The following is a 22,694-nucleotide window of genomic DNA, read 5'->3' as shown; positions in this document are numbered from 1 at the left end:
GCATCGTGTTGGTTTAAGTCAACAAATTGTATGGTAAGCCTTTCGTTTCAATATAGTGGTGTAGCATCGTGTTATCTTAACTTAACATCATGTACTTTCAACTTGCATCATGGTGTTTTAAATCAACAGATTGCATGATAGACCAATCGTAATATCACAATGATATAACATCGTACTATCTCAGCTCAACATTAATTAATATCAAGCCAGCACCATACATTTTAGCTATTCATTTTATTTGTTATCATAGCTGTCGATGTGGATGACTGAGCAGTATCCATCTGCAAGCTAACATCATGCAACGTCAACTTCACATCAAGTACTTTAAACCCAACGTTACGTGTGTTTGGCATATCATCACAACATCGTGACTTATCATTATACTATCACGACTAAAGCACTTGTCATTGCAAGTCAACATTGCGCAGATTCAACTTAGCATATTGTAATTTAGAGTTAGCATTTTGATGACTCAATTCAACATCACGCTGTCTTAACTTTACATTTTAAGCTTCAGCATAACGTTTTGTAAATCTCTAATATATGACAGCTGAGGCTTTCCATATTACTCGGTGTGAAATACTAGAAAGTTATCAAGGAATTCGTCATCTTGATGTCTAGTTTGAAGTAAAACGATACGAACTAAAATCGAGTTTGACATACAGACTGGTGAGTAGACATGATTATATAGTGTGTCTTTGAACTAGTTTGCTTTCAAGTATGTTTTCTCATTCAGTTACAGTAACCGCATTTACCATCTATTCCCATAAATCGCGTAGTAGTTTTCCTCGACTTCATCATTTTGAAGAATCCATCATTAGCATCGATTTAGCAACGATAATTCATTATATAGTATATATTTACATATATCACTAGTGTTTCGATTGGAGAAGGAATAGTTCCTGTTTTACTTGTAACATTCTATAAGTATGCCCCCAGACGGTTAAATCAAGTACATACATTTAATACAATCAAATTGAATTCTATGTTCAGTTAATTTGAGACGAACAACGTTATGGCCGGTAAAGGGTGGTGTTTTCACTTTTAATTATTCTCAAAACCAGAAGTAGAATAAATCAGTATTTCTGATTGTTCATTGATTTAGCATTGCAACCTTGTATAATGAATACAGTTTAGGAATCCTCTTTTGTAAATTGGACGTTGATATAATAAATCTATTACGACAAACGAATCTTAACAAATGCCAGATCGGCCACTGATCAAATTTACGACCTTATTGGGTTAGGCAAGTGCGGAAAGCAAAAAAGTTTCTGACAGTGTTGAAAGACTACGAAACCATCGTGCAGTGTAACATTTAAAAGTAATATCGATTAGTTTGTGAGGGAAATCACTAGAATATCATTATAGATAAGGTAAGATTATTTACAGTCTTTTCATCTAATATTTTATAATAATTGTCATCATAAATGTGTTTTATATTTCATTGAACAGAAAGTTAAAATGCTAGTAAAATTACCCGAAAAAAAATTCAGTCAATTGGTATCAAAATAATATTTTTTTTTTAATCATAGTCTAATATAGAAATGTAAAATAGAGATTTTAAGGTAGACAGATAGCATATATTAATTAACAAGTTTTCTCTAAATGGCGAAAACGATAGTATTGACATATTATTTGTGAATGGGAAACATTAAGCGTATGCAAAAACCACAAAAATATTAAAAAGAGAAAGGTTTTTCATACAGACAATCGCTAATTAATTATCGATTTGATTCCCTTAGGTGCTGTTTTGCAAATCCGACAAAATCTTTTTTTGAATTTTTCAGAAGAAACGCTTTAAAAAAAGTGGCTCTTCTATGTCACGACTAATTTATTTAACGTCATTGCTCAGAAATTATCTGTTTTAGTTTTGTATCAGTTCAACTTTAATACAAAAACGAGTGAAATTGTTTCATTGAAAAAACAGATTTAATAAACCTTTAATACACCCCTGTCCTTTTGACTGATGACATGTTATTAGTAATTATTAATTAACACAAATGGGACAAGTCTAGCGGCATAAAACTTTTAAATGAGCGTCGAAGCTTTTATTTTTAAAGGTGCCTATAAGTCGTACTTTTATAGACAGTCTGTATCCTATTTTAGAAAGAACGGAACCAAACTGTCAATAGAGATTTATTTTGGAAATAGGATACCATCTGCAAGAATTTAATAAATGTGGTATTTCACACCTAGCTTTTAAAGATCATATCATTTACGAAAATTTATGAAATTTCTTTCAATAAACTTATATCAATCTTTGCCTAGGATAATATACATTGGGATGAACATCAATTAGCAATTCACATAGTTTGGAGCCAAACTGAAAAAAACTGCATTGAAAATAAACACATCTTAATATCATTAACGACTCCCGGTTTTTTGTGGTGTTCGTGTTGCTCAGTCTTTAGTTTTCTATGTTGTGTTTTGTATACTGTTGTTTATCTGTTGGTCTTTTTTTCTTTTTTGCTATGGCGTTGTCAGTTTATTTTCTACTTATGAGTTTGAATGTCCCTTTGGTATCTTTGCCTCTCTTTTATTCTAATAGTTTAAATGATTTCGATGGCTTTTCAAAAAGAAAGTGATATTGTGTAGAATTCTGTGAAACCCGTTGCTAGGCAGTCGTTTGATCACTTGAAGATAAATTGATCAACATTGTTGAAGTCTTTACAATGACTAGTGATTATACAATATACAGTATTTGAAGACGTGTGCAAAAATGCCCCATATCATACCTTATTGCCAATGATATAACTATCCAACAGGTACCAAATGACGTAGATGTTAGGTCTTCAACAATGAGCAAAACTCGTATCGTATAGAAAGCTATAAAAGGCCCCGAAATACAACTAAAAAAACAATAAAAGAAAAACAAATAATTATCAACGACTTCAAATGAATTACACGCTCCCGACTAGGGACAGGCACATACAAAATGTGACGGGGTTAAACATGTCAGCGAGCGCTCAAACCTTCCCTTACATGGGACAGTGGTGTTACTGAGCACTTGCACAAGATCGTATCTTCCTGCGCTGTTTATAACGTTGTTGTAAGTAATATACTCTGAAGTCCAGCACTGATTTTAGATTGGAGGGTGGCATTAATTTATATCAGCAGGTTAATATAAAAATAGGGAGTGTGGTATTCTTACCAATGAGACAACTATCCACCAGAGACCAAAGGACGAGGATGTAGACCACTATAGGACACTGTACGGCCATCAACATTGAGCAAAACGTTAATTATAAAAGGCCCCGGGATAACAAAATATGAAACAATTTAAAAGAGAAAAATAAGTCAGACCACTTGTACTAGCAAGTGGTAGTCTATTTCTATCATTTTCTATAAACTTTGTGTTGATCTGGGGTCATTCATGATTTTCTTTGTAAAATTTCTTCAGCACTTTGTAGGCTCGTGGTTGTCTACATAACTTGGTATATAATCAAGGACTGACTGTGATATTTTTTCTGTCTATAAAGAAATAACCCTAATCACGTGGTGCACCACGAGCATTGAGGTTATTTTGAATAGATAGGAAAAAATATTACAGTCTTTCCTTATAATTTAATTTTAGTATCGAAATAAAACGAGTACATCGTCAAAAACTGTTGATGATGTCATTGTCACATGGTAAAATTATGTCTATGAGATGATAGACACCAAAACATTAATCCAATCAGAAAACGCCTTATTTCTGAAATTATTTTTTTTGCATATAACAGCACATGTCGAGTGTCGTTTGTTGAAAAACGTGTGTTGACTTCTAGATTTCTTTTGTCTGTCGTCCGGTTGCTGTCTTGTTGACTTATACTGGTAATCTTTAACTAACATATTATCTAGACAGGAGTTGTTAACAATGTTGATGTCACTAATTATAATATGACCAGTCGTATTATATATGAAATACGAGATTTAGACTTTGAAAATGTTAATGTTGAGTTTCTGCAACTCATGCTTGTACTTGCAAATTTTGGTTACCATAAGCTGTGTATGGGTATAAAATGTAATTGGAACAGACTGAACTTTAAATATAGGGATACATCTATATTTGACTAATTCATGACGAGAAAAAGTGACAAAATGTCAAATCTGCAATGTAAATGTGAAAGCATTTGGAAAAGTACAAGACATATATGCTTTGGCTCTTATCTGAGTCGAGTAAGTAATTTTTTCAAATCAAATTTATACAACAATCGCTCAGTCAGTTAAATCTGACTCACAGTATCATCTGAAAATACGAAATTGCAGATGCAACGGAAAGGCCTATACAACACATGCATCGAATGAAATAAAACTAAACATAGCGTTTGATAGTGCAATCTAAATTAGATTCGAATACAAAAATGATATAAATCACGTTATAAAAATGCTCGGCAACAATATTACAAATAAATTTTGTTTCGCAAGTTTCCATTTAATCATTTTGTCGTTCATGAAATATCAAAGAAGAAATTATCTTCTGCATAACCTGTGCTCTATTAGAAATAGTTCTCGTTTAATTTGAAAAACTGCGATTGTAAACAAGATTTAATGATGCTACTATCTATATATTTACTGAGAACATAGAAACATAAATACATTTGCTTATTAAAATACTATAATATCATTTAAAAAAAATCAAAAGGGAACTCTAAGTGTTTGATGTTTGCAAAAAGGATGTAACAATGCTTAATATGTAGTATAAAAAAGCTCGGTAAAATGTTTTTTTTTTTTCAAATATGTACCGAAAAAAGATGTGAGGTCAGCACGAAGGCACATTTTTATTTCACCATATCATTTCAAATAAATGCATCTTACAGTGTTTTTACTGTTTTATGGACCGCCAAACAAACAGACAAATGTATTTACATCAATAGTTATCATTCAAACTTAGCTATATATGTCGATTTTCTGTTTAATGGACTTTGACGATGATGAATTTTTGTTTGTATTTAATCTTGATATTTTCATTTGTTTGATTTAGTCTGCACAATGATGCAATTAACGCCGTTTATCCAAGAATATTTCAATAAAATTGTAGATTACTAATGTGCATTTTATATGATGAAGTACTCTGCCAATAAAATCCCGTTTGGATGTACGGAATAAATGAATACGCAACCACGTCAATACTGATTTGGGATTTAAAAATCAAATACGTGTGTGGGAGTATGCAAGTTTGTCTGGACACACAAAAACCCTTGCAGCTAATATGGGCGTTCGTTTGGTTGTAAGGAATTTATAAATGCAAATACAGAGACACTTCGCTTTAGGGGCAATAAGTCAAAGATACGCAATTGGGACTAAGTTGGAGATTTGGTGTTGCAAAACTTGTTCATACCACCATATCATTCTAAATTGTCTATACCAAGTCAGGGGCAGTGTGAAGCATTTTTGGTGAGCCAATGCAAGGTTGCAATAACGTGTGTCAAAATTCATTCTACATGAAACCTTACCGTCAATGTTTATTTGGCGTAGACTTACGATTCCGTCAATGTTTATTTGGCGTAGACTTACGATTCATTTTGTGTTGTTTGCACCTTTTTTATTGTTACCGACATCATATAGATATAAGAAGATGTGGTATGAGTGCCAATGAGACAACTCTCCATCCAAGTCACAATTTGTAAAAGTAAATAATAGGTCAAAGTACGGCCTTCAACACGGAGCCTTGGCTCACACCGAACAGCAAGCTATAAAAGGCCCCAAAAAATGACTAGTGTAAAACCATTCAAACAGGAAAACCAACGGTCTAATCTATAAAAAAAAACGAGAAACACTTATGAACCATACCAACAAACGACAACCACTGAACATCAGGTTCCTGACTTAATAGATATAAGAAGATGTGGTATGAAAGCTAATGAGACAACTCTCCTTCCAAGTCACAGTTTGTAAAAGTAAACCATTATAGGTCAAAGTACGTCCTTCGACACGGATCCCTGGCTCACACCGAACAGCAAGCTATAAAGGGCCCCAAAAATGACTAGTGTTAAACCATTCAAACAGGAAAACCAACAGTCAAATCTATATGAAAAAAAACGGGAAACGATAAACACTTATGAACCACACCAACAAACGACAACCACTGAACATCAGGTTCCTGACTTAATAGATATAAGAAGATGTGGTATGAGTGCCAATGAGACAACTCTCCATCCAAGTCACAATTTGTAAAAGTAAACCATTATAGGTCAAAATACGACCTTCAACATGGAGCCTTGGCTCACACCGAACAGCAAGCTATAAAGGGTCCCAAAAATGACAAGTGTAAAACCATTCAAACAGGAAAACCCTCGGTCTAATCTATAAAAAAACGAGAAACGAGAAACACTTATGAGCCACATCAACAAACGACAACCACTGAACATCAGGTTCCTGACTTAAGACAGGTGCAAACAAATACAGCGGGTTTAAACGTTTTAATAGGCGCCAACCTTCACCCTACTTGAAACAATAGAGTAACATCACAACATAGAAAGACAAACTATAAAATATCAATTGAAAAGGTTTAACTCAATCAAAAGACATATTAACAAAAACAAGTGAACATACACTGAACGAATAAATTTGATCTATGACACAATGTAAATACAAAATTAATAAAACAAGGCGGTTGGATTCAAAACAATATCAGAAAGACAACCATAACCTTGGACAAAATGCCGCTAAATAAAATAACGTACACGGGTAAATAAAAATAATTTTGTAGTAGGGTATACATGGAGTACGGAAATAATTTTTACAAAATAAATAATTTTGTTGTTCCTAGTACGAGAACAAAAGTGAAAATCTATCGTCATACTAAACACTTATCAAAGACGGTATATATTTAAAAAAAATAGTCTAGATATAACACTGAATAAGTAAACATAAAATGACAAAAATACATTATAAATTGTATCAACAGGTCAAATTAACACAAAAGTACGATTTGAGAGTTCTCGTAGTTACTGAAAGCTAGTTAAAAGCCAAAAACAATTAATAATAAAAAATCATGAATCAGAGACTAAAATCAACTAAAACACATCCCAGGGATTTAGTGTTTTAACGTCATGGACAGTCACAGAAGACATGACTTGTGCAATGCCAAAATAAAAGTATCGACAGGCAGTAGGATAGTTAGGAGTTAACCTTTAATGTAATATTAATTAATTAAGAAAACATAATTGTCAACCTTGCTGTCACTTTAAGAACCCGGTTAAAAAGAAAAACAAACACGAATGCTCGCATGTATCAATACTACTAAAATAACGAGGTCTAATTTGTTATGACATAAAATCGACGAACCAAAGAATTCAACTTTATATATCACTACTATAGGACAATGGTGTTGATGAAAAATTACACCATTCCAGGCCCTTTTGTTTTCCTCATAATTAAATATTGCCAATATTTAACAAGTTCCGGGTCGAATCCAATACCGATACCAATAGTACATGTCACATGCAGTTTCCGGTTGTAGTTTTCCTTTATTCTTTCCTCCACTATCTGGAGTACCACTACTATATTGTAGTGAGAAATCCAGGACGGATTCAAACAGAAATAGTTTGCAAGCAGAGAAAACTGTGCACCTTATAATCAGCATGACTTTATCAAATGCCAATACGAATACTAAAAATCCAGGCTAAAAGTAAGGCGTAGGTACTTTAATTCAGTCACGGACACGCGATGTCGCAGGTGTGTTCTAGTTATCATTATATGTTCAGAACTACCAAGGAATCATTCATCCTGAACCAACTGTATACAGTGCAATCCATATCTATTTATGAGCGAATGTTTTAGATTTTAACATCAGTTAATATCACATCAACAGTAATATTTTTATGATGTATTTAGAAATCTGGATTTTTTTCCGAAAGCCGCAGAATCTTAAACTTTAGTGCATGCAATACACATACTTGTAAACCTTGTTATATAATTTCCATAAACACAGATCATTCATTTCCAATAGAGCACTTTCATTTGGGCATTTCAATTAAGTCTACCATTTCTTAAAAGCAATTTTATTACTTTCAAGATTACTAATAATATCTAATTTAACCGTTTTAGTCGTACGAGCTTGTTCCTTCATACTCATATATTCTGTATTTACTTATTTGTGAATGCGCATCTGGTGCTGTAAAATTGATACCGTTAATGTTATTGTATGTATTTTGCCAAAGGTTTCTATTGCTGTGGCAAAGGGGATTGCCTAGAACGTACATGACTGTATTGAATATTACTTTTTTTTTTTTTTATATTACAGTTTTGATCATATCCTCATTATGTATATTAATCTCCTAGATGTCTTTTTGGTTATTTATATTTGTTGTTTGCTGTTTCATTGACGTATACCTCACATCTCCCTTTATTCATATTGAAATAGTTCACGTACATTCATAAAAACATAATAGGCACTTTTGAAGCAATATTGCTTTTTTATAAATATATGTACGTTTTTTTCTTCAAAACTTACATCGAAAGACATCCTAAACCGATATGAATAAATGTGTAGCTGATTGAAACAATACTTAGCTTGACTGTCAAAAAAATATTTTATTGGTTATTGGTTATTTTTTTTAATACATATTCAAAAGTTTCCAAACCCTATCGAAAGTGAATATCTTAGCCATTTCCCGGTATATATAATTTGGTCACATGTTCAGAAATACAACAGTTTGTTGTTTAAACCTTGAAGTACACACAGAACTTTGATATGTTGAATTTAGGTAAAGATTATTGAACTTCAAAAAATGATTCATGTATAAAATAAGTTCAGGAAAATTGGTACTTACTCTTTGTTTGATCATTATGTGAAGACAGTAACACGAAGAACTACTAACATTTTACAATATATCTATACATCTCGCTTTTCTCTTTCATATTTAAATAAATCGACTAAACTAACAAAATCATGTGCATTGCGTAAATATGTAGAAGTGGACCTTGCCTGTATATGAAATGTCATCAATGGCGTCAATTCTACCAGCAAGTTATGGCATTTGAAAAATAACAATGGCTGTTCGACATACTCGTTAGATCACAGTGCAACGTCGTGAATTTGCTGTGTACAGGAAAGCGCTTAGAGTCCAAAGGACGAAGCAAGATGGATACATTTATGAGGAGCTGAATAAAAATAGCTAAAGCAATGTGAATCTTCGTTGAGTGAAGGAGTTAGAACTTTATTTTTGTTGTTCAAATTTAGTCATGATTGGTGATATACTCGGAGACAATATCTACCAGCAGTAATATTCACAAGCGTTAGAGTGGTGGAATGCCGCGATGGACATTTTTTTTTATTGTCCTGTTTCGCTGTGATGTATAAAAGAGGGACGAAAGATACCAGAGGGACAGTCAAACTCATATATCGAAAACAAACTGACAACGCCATGGCCAAAAATAAAAAGACAAACAGACAAATAATAGTACAGATGACACAACATAGAAAACCAAAGACTAAGCAACACGAACCCCACCAAAAACTGGGGATGATCTCAGGATGATCATTTAGATGTGTGGTACAAATGTCTACTCATTCTAAAACGTTTCCATATATTTTAATTACAATTCATGTTGACTTGCATGCTTTGGGCTCTATTTAAAGGTACAATCTGGAAGTTTCATATGAATTTGAAATATAATTGTAATATTGTAACATGTCAATCATATTTCAAATTCATATGAGACTTTCAGATTTAATAGATTCCTCGTGAATATTTCAGAAGTGCACTTACTCTTTAAAGTATTTTTTGTTTTGGAATAATTTGCCCAACAAAAATTGATTCTTTTATGTCGTATATACTTTTGAAATATTGAGATTTTTGTTGTTTTATTAAAAAAAAAAGAAATTGTCGCACTACGTTCATTTCAATATTCTGCTGTACGTGGTGTGCGAAATGAATAATATGGTGTCAGGAGAGATGAAAAGCAAAAGCTGCATTTATGGAAACTATTTACATTTATTTTCTCGTGGTATATTGGGTTTTATCAAATAAGAACATTGCTTAATTAATTCTAAGAGTCGACAGCAGGAATATTGAATTTGTGTCAAATATCAAATTGTTTGCAGTGTGTTTCCTATAGTTGATACATTAAACATTTGCACGGTGATTTAGAGAGAATGAAAGGCATAACGTTTAATAAATCTATCTCTTGGTATTTAGCATATATTTCATAAGTTTTGCGCAAGATGATAAGACTTTACGACCTTACCGACAATCTAAAAGTACAGTTAGAATATATTGACGTAAATGAGGTTCAAGTCAAATACGCTAGAGTGTTAACCCTTAACGATGAATCGTTTTCGTCGAAAAAAATGAAAACAACACGTTATAAATAAACTTCATGCGTTCCAAGCGCTTTTCTGGATTTACCTTCATCAGGAACGCTCAAAGCCGAATATTTGAAAGCCAAGGATGTTATAAGAACCGAAACATTTGAAGAGCTATGTGACCAAAAAAAACCCTAAAAAATAGCCAAATCCATCTAAGGTCAACTTTGCCTGACAATTTCATAACAAAATGGCATTCGATGAAACCACATTATATATTTCCTTTATCTGATATGGAAATGCGTGATTCAAAGGGTATTACATGTAACTTGAAGATTTTTTGAAACACATGTATATAAGGTAAACGACAAGCTAGTAATGCATTAAAATGATGCAATCTTTCATACCGATACAATAAAATTACTAGAACCACAAAAATATTTACTAATCTATTTCAATTCTACTGATTTGAGTTTAAATATTAATGAACTATCTGCATTGCAAATAGTGTTTATATGGGAAAAAGAATAATTCTTATATGTTAGCATATATTATAATAGCTTTGAAATAATTTTGAACTTATAATATTTTAATCAAAGAATACAAATATTGTTAACAGATTTCACGAACTTTATTGAGCGACCCAAATAGGCTGCTCTTTGTTCACTGTGCCGAAGAAAGACAAGTATAGTAAATCTGCCTAAAAATGTTCTTATAAAATGCAGGTTGCTCCAAATATAATACTTTTTCTTTATTATACGTCTTTCCCAATAAGGTGCAGTGTTGACAACTTAATTTCGGTTCCTCCCAACAGAAATTCCTCTGGAAACTTATTTATAACAATGCTATACTATCGTTTCTGCTGGACTACATATTCTATTGCCTTTATTCTGTCAAGAACAAATACTGTAATATTTCTTCCAGTGTAAATAATATTCCAGAATGTTTCTCTCCTTTGGAACAAATACTATAAAGAAAATTCTATTCCATGGAACAATTGACTGATGAATATGAAATTTACTGGGGCTATTATGCGATTCTTTAGGGGAAACACTAGCCTATCTTTTTATCAATTATCATTTTACTGAGAGCAACTCATAGAATTTTAAGCTTGAGCATATTCTGAACTCAACATGAGACGACTCGTACATTTTAGTTTATTTGCTGTCTGAATCCATTTTGCTATTCCTAAACTTTCAATAATCAGTTCTGATGTTTTAAATTTCAGGTAAAAATATCCATAAATGTATAACACACTGGTTAAGTTTGATAAGTTGTTTGTTACAACTTGTCATTGATTTCTTATATCCTCTGAGAAAAAAATACATTGTGTGACTACTTATATAGCCTTGCTTAACCAAACCCGATATCAGAATAACGTAAGTGTAAACAGACTAGACTACTGGTTTAAATAAATGTTTTGTCAAGATACCGATTAATCGATAAGGATATTCCACAAAGGTGTAAATGGTTCCGTGATAATTAGGTCTTATTTTGCTCTTTTTCAGATGAAGGTATACAGCGTTAACTGTCAATTTGTGTTCAACAGGTGTTAAGCCTATGTTTTATTCTGTTGCTTAGCAATATTCTTCTATCAATCAAATCGCTCAATTTCCATACAGCCTATAGAATTAATAGAACCAGTTGACGTAAATACGATACCACAGCGATGCCGTTACCAAATCATAACAGTGAAAGTAATAAGTCAAACACTTCAGTATTGAACAAAACTGGCACAGGTAAAACACCTGCATCAAACAGGGCACCAGGTGTGTATCATATTGCCCATGTGGCTCCATCGGGCAACAGGATGGGGAATGGAGCAAGTTCTACTCACATTGTTATAGACGGCGAACAAATAGATGTGGTCAAATTAAAACATTTAGTTCCAGAATTGAGGAAGGAAATTAGGAATAGAGATTCAAAAATACAACGATATGAAGGAGAACTTGTGGAAAAGTGCAAACAGTTGGAAGAAAAAGATATTGAAATCTGTAAATTACGTGCTGAAGTTGACAAATTACAATCGGTCTTACAAATCAAAGTTCATAAAGATGCAGGAAAGCCGGATATTTTGGCAACTATACAGGAAGATGCAACGATGGCAGGCCAGGAGACACGTACCAAAAAGCAGGGTGTGTCTGGTGAAAGTTCAAACGCCAATCAAAATAGTGAAATATTAGAACTAAAACACCATGAGAAGGATTTCAGGTATATTTGTTCATATAGTATATACTTGTAGTTTTCTTTTAATGAATCTTCATTCAAAGGGTACATATTTCTTTGGGAATAACATACTTTTTTTCAATTTCCACAGTCTGTATATTTCAAAATTCATTATCTTTCTTATTCATTCAAAGATATTCCATATGAATGGACATCGCATTAAAAATCTATTCACACACATTAAATGTATCTTAGAAGTGACATGTTTTTTATGATCTCAATTACTTGCTTTGGTAATTTTAGTATAATAACATCACGCAATTTATTCCACGTGATGATGAACACATTTCTAAGATTCATGTCGTTTGATCATTCTCTCAACTGATCTACTTTTAATCGATCAAGGGAAAAGACGCTTAGTAAAATAAGTGAATTGCAAACCATTTTTAGAAAGATTTAATATATATATTCGGTAATAGAAAACTATTAATAAAAATTTGATTATTCTTACTTCAATCAGAAATGTTTTAAACCGGCTTTGTACCTAACTCATTTAGGTACGAAGCAACGAGATTGACATTGTATCAAAATTACATGTATTTAGAAAAAAAAGATAAGTATGTTACTTCTTCTGTTGCCTTAACGACTCATCCGGGGATTTCCTTTGCACTATATATTAGCTACTTTGTACCTGTTTTTCTTTCAAGAATGTTTTCATGACTATTTCTTTTTTCATTAATCGTTTATCTTATGTAAGGCGAAAGATGCCAATGGGATATTCAAACTCATAAGTCTAACACAAAATGACAATGTCATGGCAAAAAACGATAAACGGTAAACGATCAAAAGACAAACAACAGTATACAAAACACAACATATAAAACTAAAGACTGAGCAACACGAACCCCACCAAACACCGGGGTGATTTCATGTGCTCCAGGTAAGCAGATCCTGTTCCACATGTGACCCCGAGTTACTCCATAAAATAATTCTCTAGAAATATTCAAATTGAGTGAAAGGATATATCCTCAAATAGCAGATGAATACTTTTTTTGTTAGAATAAATTTACACATAAATTATTCTCAAGCCCAGAATCGAACCTAGTACCTCAAAAGAGGGGTGAAAGATACCAAAGGGACATTCAAACTCATAAGTCGAAAATAAACTGACAACGCCATGGCTAAAAAAGAAAAAGACAAACAGACAAACAATATTACACAAAACACAACATAGAAAACTATAGACTGAGCAACACGAACCCCACCAAAAAATTGGGGGTGATCTCAGGTGATCCGGAATTGTATACCTCTAGTGTGTCATTTAGGATGCTGTGCAGTATTCGTTTCGCCATTTGTGTAAAAAGCCAAGTAAACCATATAGTAACAGTTCTATGTTGTGTACAAGTTGTATTTTTTTTGAAAAATTATCAATATAAGTTTATCTGCAATAATTCACCAGCTTGATGTTTTACTCACAATTTTATATAATAGTAGTTCAGATATAAATCTGCAAATTGGGACATCAGATTGGGTTTGAGTCTGTATTTTTTGCATAAGATATATTTAAGTGTCCTTACATTAACTTTGTATCAGTATTATAAACAAGCTAGGCTGGAGCATGTAGTCATCCAAATATAACAGTGATAAGCTATAAAGAAAGTCTGCTTGATTTATTCAATTATGCTAAGAGCTTCACAAAGTACTTATTACAGTACAAAATTTATGTTCCAACTTCTACACAACATTCAAAATGTATACATATATATATATATCGATTGGACTTCGAAAATAGTAAATTTTTACTAATTTTTCAAAAATGACATTTAACCTAATAAAATAGCAGTAACGCGGTAAGATATGTTACTAAAGAGAAAATATAAAAACAATATTTAATACTTCTGCATTAATTCATTTTGGCAACTTGGCCACACTTTACCCCCTTTTTTAATTCAAAAAGCAACAACTTCGTTTGTAATAGTTTATGATGGATAACATAAAAGGAAGATAATATCATTTTAAGTTGAACCCAATTGTATATAGTTATCTGTACAGCATTCCGAATGCAGCAAATGTAAAATGAGAGACTTGATCAACATTGTGGAGTCTTTCAAATTTTCATTAGTTGAAACTTTCTAGATGAACCCATTATCTCAAAACACTCAAAACACACAAAAAGTAAATACGGACTCAACATGATACCTTGAACCATTTCAAGCATTAACTAGTATTGGTTACCAAACCGATATTGTTGTTTTTCGCTTTCCAATCCAGTGTGAAAAAAAAACACAATTACAACAATTCTTAACACCCAGTCATAAAAGTCTTATCAAGAAACAAAAGATAATCCTCATCTGAAACGTTCTCCTCTTGACAATATACATTGAATTTAATTGCCTTATTTCTATTGAATTTACATATCAATTGTTATCTTATAATGACAGATCTAAGCAACTAATTAAGGATGCAATTCACGACAACGACTTCTTGAAGAACCTTGATTCGACGCAAGTACGAGAAATTGTTGATTGTATGTACGAGAAAAAGATCAAACAGGGTCACTATATAATCAGGGAAGGAGATGCTGGACAACATTTATATGTATCAGCAGGTAAGATTGAGTTCCCAAAGGGATAGTGAGAATCGGAAACTATAATAGACCAGGAGAAAGGCACACCTCTTTCCGTATACTTACTCGGTATAATGCATTTTATTAAAGCATCACTCGAATTTGGTTCTAGTATTATAATACAGTTTATAAATAAAGAAATGTACAAAAAAAGACTTAAGTTCACTGACCACTGGTTGTTTATAAAGTGTTGAACATGTTCGAACAATGGTATTCATTATTATAAATCTAATGACGAAAATCACGGTATTATAATACCAATTATTAATAAAGTTATATACAAAAAAGACCAAAGGTCACTGACAAAACCTTGTTGCCTAGTCCATATAGTGATGAACATGTTGAACAATGGTATTCTTTATTTTATAAAACTAATAATGAAAATCACAGTATGTGGTTAATGGCTGTAGGAGTTCATAGTTTCAATAAAAAAATTATATGGAAAACAATATGATATATTTTTTTAATCACAATGACAATCAATCAGCAATTAACATAATTTTTAAATCGTAAACACACTACATACATATTATTTGAATAAATTAGCATTTCATTACCAACGTTACCACTATGAGTATAACAAACAACATTTTACGTGGACTTAAAGTTATTATCGATGGTAACAGGAACCGAACATTTACAGAACTCAGGCACTATTTTTCCTCCTATGAATTGATTTCGATTAAACATTTTTGTATGAACCTGAAAGTTCACTCTGAAGGGTTAGAAAAATCTGTATAAGATACATGTTCAATTATTTATTTTTTCCATTCTGGTGAACCAAGCTATATATTTTAACCAGAAAATAAGTTCTAGATCCATTGCAATCCAAGTGAATGTGTAATATGTACTTATTCCTTAATGTTATTGATCTGGAATAATCCCTTTTACAGTAATAATTAACAACAAATATCAAAACGATATTTAGTACACTTGTATAATTGTATTTTATTAACCTGCACAAACCTATAACGAGTTATTCATACTTGTGATATGTGAAAATTGTTCTCTAAATTACATATTTTACAAGAACTCTGTGATAAAGCATAATAAAATCATATCTTTTTTTGCATTTGCTTCTTTAGAAAATAATCATGACAGTTATCCCCTTTTATGCGTCATATCAGACTATGACATTTATTATCAAGTGTGCAAAGAAAGTATGATGTAAATGGTGACCTGAACAGAATGAAACAAACAAAAAATAAATTGAATAATAACCAGAAAAATCTAGGCGTTTCGAACGAGACAAATCCAATATTTACGATTTTTGATTACTGTTGCCAACAAAATCAACCTCCTGATAGTAAAAGAAAATCGGGCATGTCGAATTTCTATAAGGTGAATGGTGAAGTGTCATTAACTGGATACCATTTTCATGCTGAAAATAAAACTATAGATAATAGTAGAATAGCAAAACGTCTTTTATAATAAAATAAAGATAAATATAAAACATTTGAAAATCAATTGCACAAAATGTAAGACAAATAAAAAAAAAACACATAAAAACACAAACGATACTTTACGATCGCTTATTGACAGTGAATATTTGGTCCTGTTGGGTTGCTGTCTCTTTAACATATACCTACATTTTATTTTATCCATATGTGAATTACAAATATCATGGAAAACTAAATTCATTATCATACATTTATAAAAGAGAGGCGAAAGATATCAAAGGAACATTCAAACTCATAGTCGAAAATAAACTGACAATACCATGGCAAAAAAAAAAGAAAAAGACCAAACGACAAACAACAGTACACAAAACACCACATAGAAAATCAAAGAATGAGCAAAGTAAATGTTGAGTACTAGACAATTGCAATGCTTTGACAGTACGAACATGCAGTTTACAAAATAAATGTTTAATACTAGACAATTGCAATGCATTGACAGTACGAACATGCAGTTTATTGCTGGACTCTTATTCTTTCTTGGGTTAAATATACATTTATAATAAAATATCAAAAGGGAAAATAATTTGAAAGACGGATTTAAAGTTACTATGTAGGTTCATAATATACCTGTACGTGAAGACTGTATTTTGACCTCAAACTATCTTTGGCTATTTGTATCGTCGGGTTGCTGTCTCATTGACGTATACCTCATATTTCGTTCAATTATATTCATACTTGAACTTATTACCATTAAATTGATAAATCTTACAGCTGCAAGTTCGCTTTTCATTATTTTTTTCGGTAATAAATGAACAGTTAGGCTTGAAGTTCCTTTTTTATTTTTAATCAATGAACAATTAAGCTATAATGTGCATTATCCGTTTATTAATTGAAACATTTTCCCATAAAAATCATCAAACCATTTCTTTTTTAATATTTTCAGCTCATGTGTTGGTAGAACTAATATTATAATGGAAAAGGGTTCGTCTCGTAACAGAATATTGTGTTTAATAAATTGCTGATGTACAAATAATTGATATATTGCATTATATCTGGGTTTATGTGTGCATATCAACAACTAAAACTCTATAAGGGATTTACTACAAATTAATCTTAAACTAATGTCGAAAATTTGTATTTGGTCGATGTTTATAGGTGTTAAAATAATTAAATTGCTCATATGCTGCACCTCTTGTTTAATACCCGCACCAAAAAGTAATACAGATCCTTCCGTTTCATTTGATCAGTGATATTTCTTTAACCATTCCTGGCTGAGAAAATAATTTATGTTCACATTATCCTTTCTGTCACGCTAGCTACTACACTCACTTGGGACCAGTCATAATCGATTTCCCAAGTCTTCTTATGTTTAACTGCCGGACCAATTACAACTATTATTGATTAGAATCATTCTTGGGTTGTCTACCTTTAAAGTCGTGTCCGACAACTCCACCTCTCAAACTAAATTTGCCTTAATTTCTGAAATAGAAATGGGATAATAAAAAAATAAAATGAAAAGATTTAAAGGGCGTATTGCTACACAACCCACAGCAATGTTCACATAAAGAATACGGTTGACGCTCGAAGACCTTATTAAGCATTGCTTCAACTTTTATATCAATATAGATTCAAATTCTACCAAAATTTGGTGATGTGAGACATCTATGATACGGCTACATTGATTGATTGTTGGTTGCTAAACGTCCAGTGGCAAATATTTCATGCATGTTCAGGACGAGAACAAATTAACAATAAATACAATAGGTAGGTACGGTAATGGAGGTCAACTGGGTTACAGGTCGGGAACATTTGGACTGCCACAGGAAAATGAGGGTACATTGGATAGGGACAGAAATTTAACCTTGCAACAGGCCACCTACGGACCCCTCAAAGAGTTGTTGCAAGGGTTCTTAACGTGCAGAGAGCGTGACACTCTCTCTACACGATGCATCGGATTTAACGTCCCCATTCTGACCGGACGTGGCTGCGTACTTGATACATCCCGCACAGCCAAACGGACGCCCCACTTTGGCAAGGGTTTTACTGCCAGTCGGAAGAAGACCTGAAGTGACCATATTTCTATTCCCCAGTCACCCTTGGGGACTGATACGGCTACAAACTACATCAATTAAGTCCATCAGTAATAGAAAATTGAAACCTTAACGAAACTAATGGGTGGACCATTTCAAACCAGACTTCGCAGGTGCATCTTTTCAAATTATTTGACAAACACCTTCGCCTCTCTTTTTCTTTATCAAAACAACTGTCTAACATACGACATATACATATACATATATATATATATATTCTTTGTTATATTTCACATCTTCTCGTGTGCATTCTTGATACCAGGCATCATTGTCAAGCAAGGTACATGTCATGCAGAAACATTGTTTATAATGAGCTTTGGTTACGATCTCGTTATAATAGCATTTATTCTACTGGGAAAACAGTAGTAGTAATAATTTGTAATAGAAGGTCTTTTCTACTAATGTAATTATATAGTTTTCATCGTTGGATGATTTCTGTATTGAAAGTACTGTTTTTTGGTAAAAATATTTTGGATTTAATAGTTCATAAAACTTAATTTAGACAAAATTCCTACGAAAACTTTAAATCTTTGACCTTTATGTTAATAAACTTTCCAAAATTGTGTAGTTGGTGCTGCATATTCAAAGTATGTAACTCGTAGTCTTGTACCCTTCAATTTTGATTACTGATTTTTGTCATCTTCATTTATTTTTGGAATCATTGCGTTGAAAAGGGGATATGGGGTAATACTGAACAAATAAAATTAAACCATACTATAGAAAAATGTCAAAAATAGGCAGTGGCACACTGAAAAAAAAAGACGAGAAACAATTGCATACAAAAAGGCCGCCATTGCTTTAATTGAACTTGAGCTTGATTAGGATAAGCACAATTGTTGCTTATTTTGAAACGCGGGAACTGTTTTACTAATATTCATTAAAGCAAACTAAGATGACATAACATGTATTTTGTAGATGGTGAACTAGAGGTGCTTAAAAGTAATAAAGTTCTTGGTAAAATGACTGCAGGTCGGGCATTCGGAGAACTGGCAATACTTTATAACTGTACAAGGACAGCGTCAGTTAGAGGTGAGTATATCACCGATATATTTGAGAACCTACAGTACTCCTAATATGTGTATGGCTTCCACAAGTTTCTGCACGTTCAGACGCCCTTGATTATGATATCAGGGGAGTTACATTTTCCCAATCTTCCACGAAAATTTAATGACTAACGTTTTATTTATTTGAAAAAAATAATTTAGAGATAAAAAAATACACAAATTTTGTCAGTGTGTCCTATGTAGTTATCATTAATTGCGGGATTCAAAAATAATGTATCCATTTTGTGTACCTTTATTACTATTGTAAATTATGCATAGTTGTAGTCGGTATATACTTTGAAATTTAATATGTTTACACGAAGTCTTTCTCAAACATTAATGTGTCCTCCAGAATATCCAGGAGTTGCCCGTTTTATTTTGTACTTGCATATCAATGGGATCTTTTGGCCATATAATTTTGCACAAACGCTAGAAACAAGTTGAGAATATGCCAGTGGTTACCATGTTGTCTCGTGATAATATGCCAGTGGTTACCATGTTGTCTCGTGATAATATGCCAGTGGTTACCATGTTGTCTCGTGATAATATGCCAGTGGTTACCATGTTGTCTCGTGATAATAAGAGACAGAAGATAGCAAGGGCGCATTCGAGAATCATAAGTTTAATATCAACAGACAAAACCGTGGCAGAAATAAATACAACGAAACTACAAACAACAACAAAAAAAACATTACACAAAAACTTAAGACCGAGCTATACGAACCTCTCCTAAACAGGGTGTGAATTCAATAAGTTGCATTAGATTTTTCTTTTTAGCCATGTACCATTGGTTTGCTTGCAGTCTGGTAAAATTGTACTTTGCTTCATGCATGCTATTCTCATATCACATAATATATGAACGGTAATAACGGACGCCTATATGTTTTTGTTTCATATCTTTTTGTAGGTTTTTTTTATGAAATCTAATGGTTCCTTCATGTAATTGCTGTCTTTGAATATTAATATCCATTTATCATGAAAGTTAAATTTAAGAAATTGGAAATTTGTTAGACCTGTAATACAATGTCATACCTTTCCTTGATTTACAGTTTATCAATTGACAAATAGTATATATTCAATTCAAAAAGTATATTTTGACAAATAATAGAATCTTAATTTACATCTACTAGTTATTTTATGCAGTATATCATACCGGTATTAATTCTTGTTTTACATCTGACATTTTCAACAGTGGACTTCTGAAAGTTTCTGATTGTCTTACCATCATATCATTGAAAAAAACATGAAGTTGGTGACCCAAATTTTTCTTTCGATCAAAACATTCTATGATTTTAAAGTTTTCTTTCCGATCAATAAATTGTATGATTTTGTTCAATATATTTTTTTTATATCACAAAGTCATTACAGATCAATCATTTGTATTTAAAGTATAAATTTCTATGGATTCTTCTTGACAGTTTCCTCCATTTAAATCAGAAACGAATTAGCATTCAAATGGAAACTAACTGATATTGTCATTTTGCAGTAGACTGTGTTTGAATTACAAGCATTTGATAGGATTCAAGCAACAGACAAAGTCATCTTTTTTATCATTTATGGAATCAGTTCTGTAATCCTTGAGGTTATCCAATCTGCGTATATCTCAGATATGACCAATTAAGTTGTGGCAATATGATACATCCTATATCACAAGAGTCTTACCGATTTATTGATAAATGCTGTTTATTATTTAGACTTTCACTGACTTAATTGACCGTTTTTGTCAAAGAAATTAACATCACCATTTAATGCTAAATTATATAAATGACTGGCCGTTCCAGACCCTCATAAGTAATCAAGGTCGTTAAACTCTCACTAGTGGCTACTACATTGGCATAACAATATTTTAAAAGTGTGATGTAGTTCATTAGAAGATGTGCATTTGAATATGAATTGTTTTTTGTTACTATGGATTTTTTTCTATTCGTATTAGCTATTGTTATGCAGTATAGGCTGTAAAGCAGAAAATGCATGCTTAATGTTCTGAAAAGTTCTCCACTAAAACCAGTTGTATCTTGAACAAACCAACTCATAGAGATTACTTTGTTGTTTAATATTTGCGTGTTGTTTTTGTTGGTTGAAACATAGACATTGTTTATGAAAGAAAAACGGCACAAAAGAAGTTTAGAGTTTAACCTCTACACATTTTTAGAAAAAGATTTAACAGAGATTATCAAAGATCTGTCATCAACACCAAACAACCCTCTCGGTCTTTGACAAAGCTAAGGTCTCCTCTGTCACAACATGACAACATGCATCATATCTAAATCTCTTATTTTTTTAGAAAATTTTTAAATTCTATTTTTGCCAGCCTTTTTATAAGTGTACGATATAAAAGGCAATTCCTTAGTATCAACATAACGCACTATTAACTTCTTTTGCTACTTTCTATACATACAAGCAGTTAAGTCAGTACTACCTTTGTATTGTGCCTTCTCATGTAACGTATTTTTATCGTTAGCGATATGTTGTGAACGTAAGAGCCTAGTCGGTGCATCTAATTGGATTTTATAGATTGCCCTTGAATTATTAGCCATACAAACCGAATTATTCTTATCCAGACAATCCAGACAAAAGCCGTCAGAAATTTAGTGATCTGTGATCAAAGGCGGTGGATCCACTGACTATATGTTTGCTCCCTCGAACCCCAACACACACAAACAGGCACCTTCTCAGCCGGAAATTTTGTAAAGCTGGATAAAAATATTTATCCGTATATCTAGTTTTGATAGTTATCAATAATAGCAGCTATTGCTGGGACAGCGACTTATGTTTTTTTCGAATGAATGTAAATGGGTAGTTAGATATAATAAATGGTATTCAAAGGTATTGAATTTACCTACAATAGCTGATATTGATGTGAAATCGACTTATAATATGAAAAACTGTTTGTAAATTAAAAATTTTACTATTTCAGCTCTAACTGATATCCGAGTATGGGTTCTAGATCGACGGGTTTTCCAAGCTATTATGATGAAAACTGGTTTACAACGACAAGAAGAAAATATCAAATTTTTACGAAGGTAAACTTACATGTAATTATATCGAAACTAATGAATATTTGGTGTAAGAACAAATAAAACTTACAAGCAGGTGTCGATCTTGATCGGTAGAAAAAAAAACTCTTTAATTTAAAGT

The 22,694-nt window shown here is 32.2% G+C and overlaps 1 protein-coding gene across 1 annotated transcript in view; it reads left to right on the top strand.

Moving 5' to 3' along the window:
- The window catches only part of LOC127707469 (cGMP-dependent protein kinase egl-4-like), a 76,905-nt gene that overhangs the window by 27,240 nt on the left and 26,971 nt on the right, over positions 1-22,694 (top strand). Inside the window, exons 3-6 of the mRNA XM_052212001.1 lie at positions 11,740-12,442; positions 14,839-15,005; positions 19,429-19,542; positions 22,474-22,579. Of these exons, the coding sequence (XP_052067961.1) occupies positions 11,901-12,442; positions 14,839-15,005; positions 19,429-19,542; positions 22,474-22,579 (929 nt within the window). The 5' untranslated portion in view covers positions 11,740-11,900. The remainder of the gene's footprint in view (positions 1-11,739; positions 12,443-14,838; positions 15,006-19,428; positions 19,543-22,473; positions 22,580-22,694) is intronic.

Source organism: Mytilus californianus, unplaced genomic scaffold (assembly GCF_021869535.1).
Source record: "Mytilus californianus isolate M0D057914Y unplaced genomic scaffold, xbMytCali1.0.p SCAF_7, whole genome shotgun sequence".
Lineage (NCBI taxonomy): Eukaryota > Metazoa > Mollusca > Bivalvia > Mytilida > Mytilidae > Mytilus > Mytilus californianus.
Note: the sequence above shows the minus strand (reverse complement) of the source record. Positions and strands in the feature narration are given on the sequence as shown.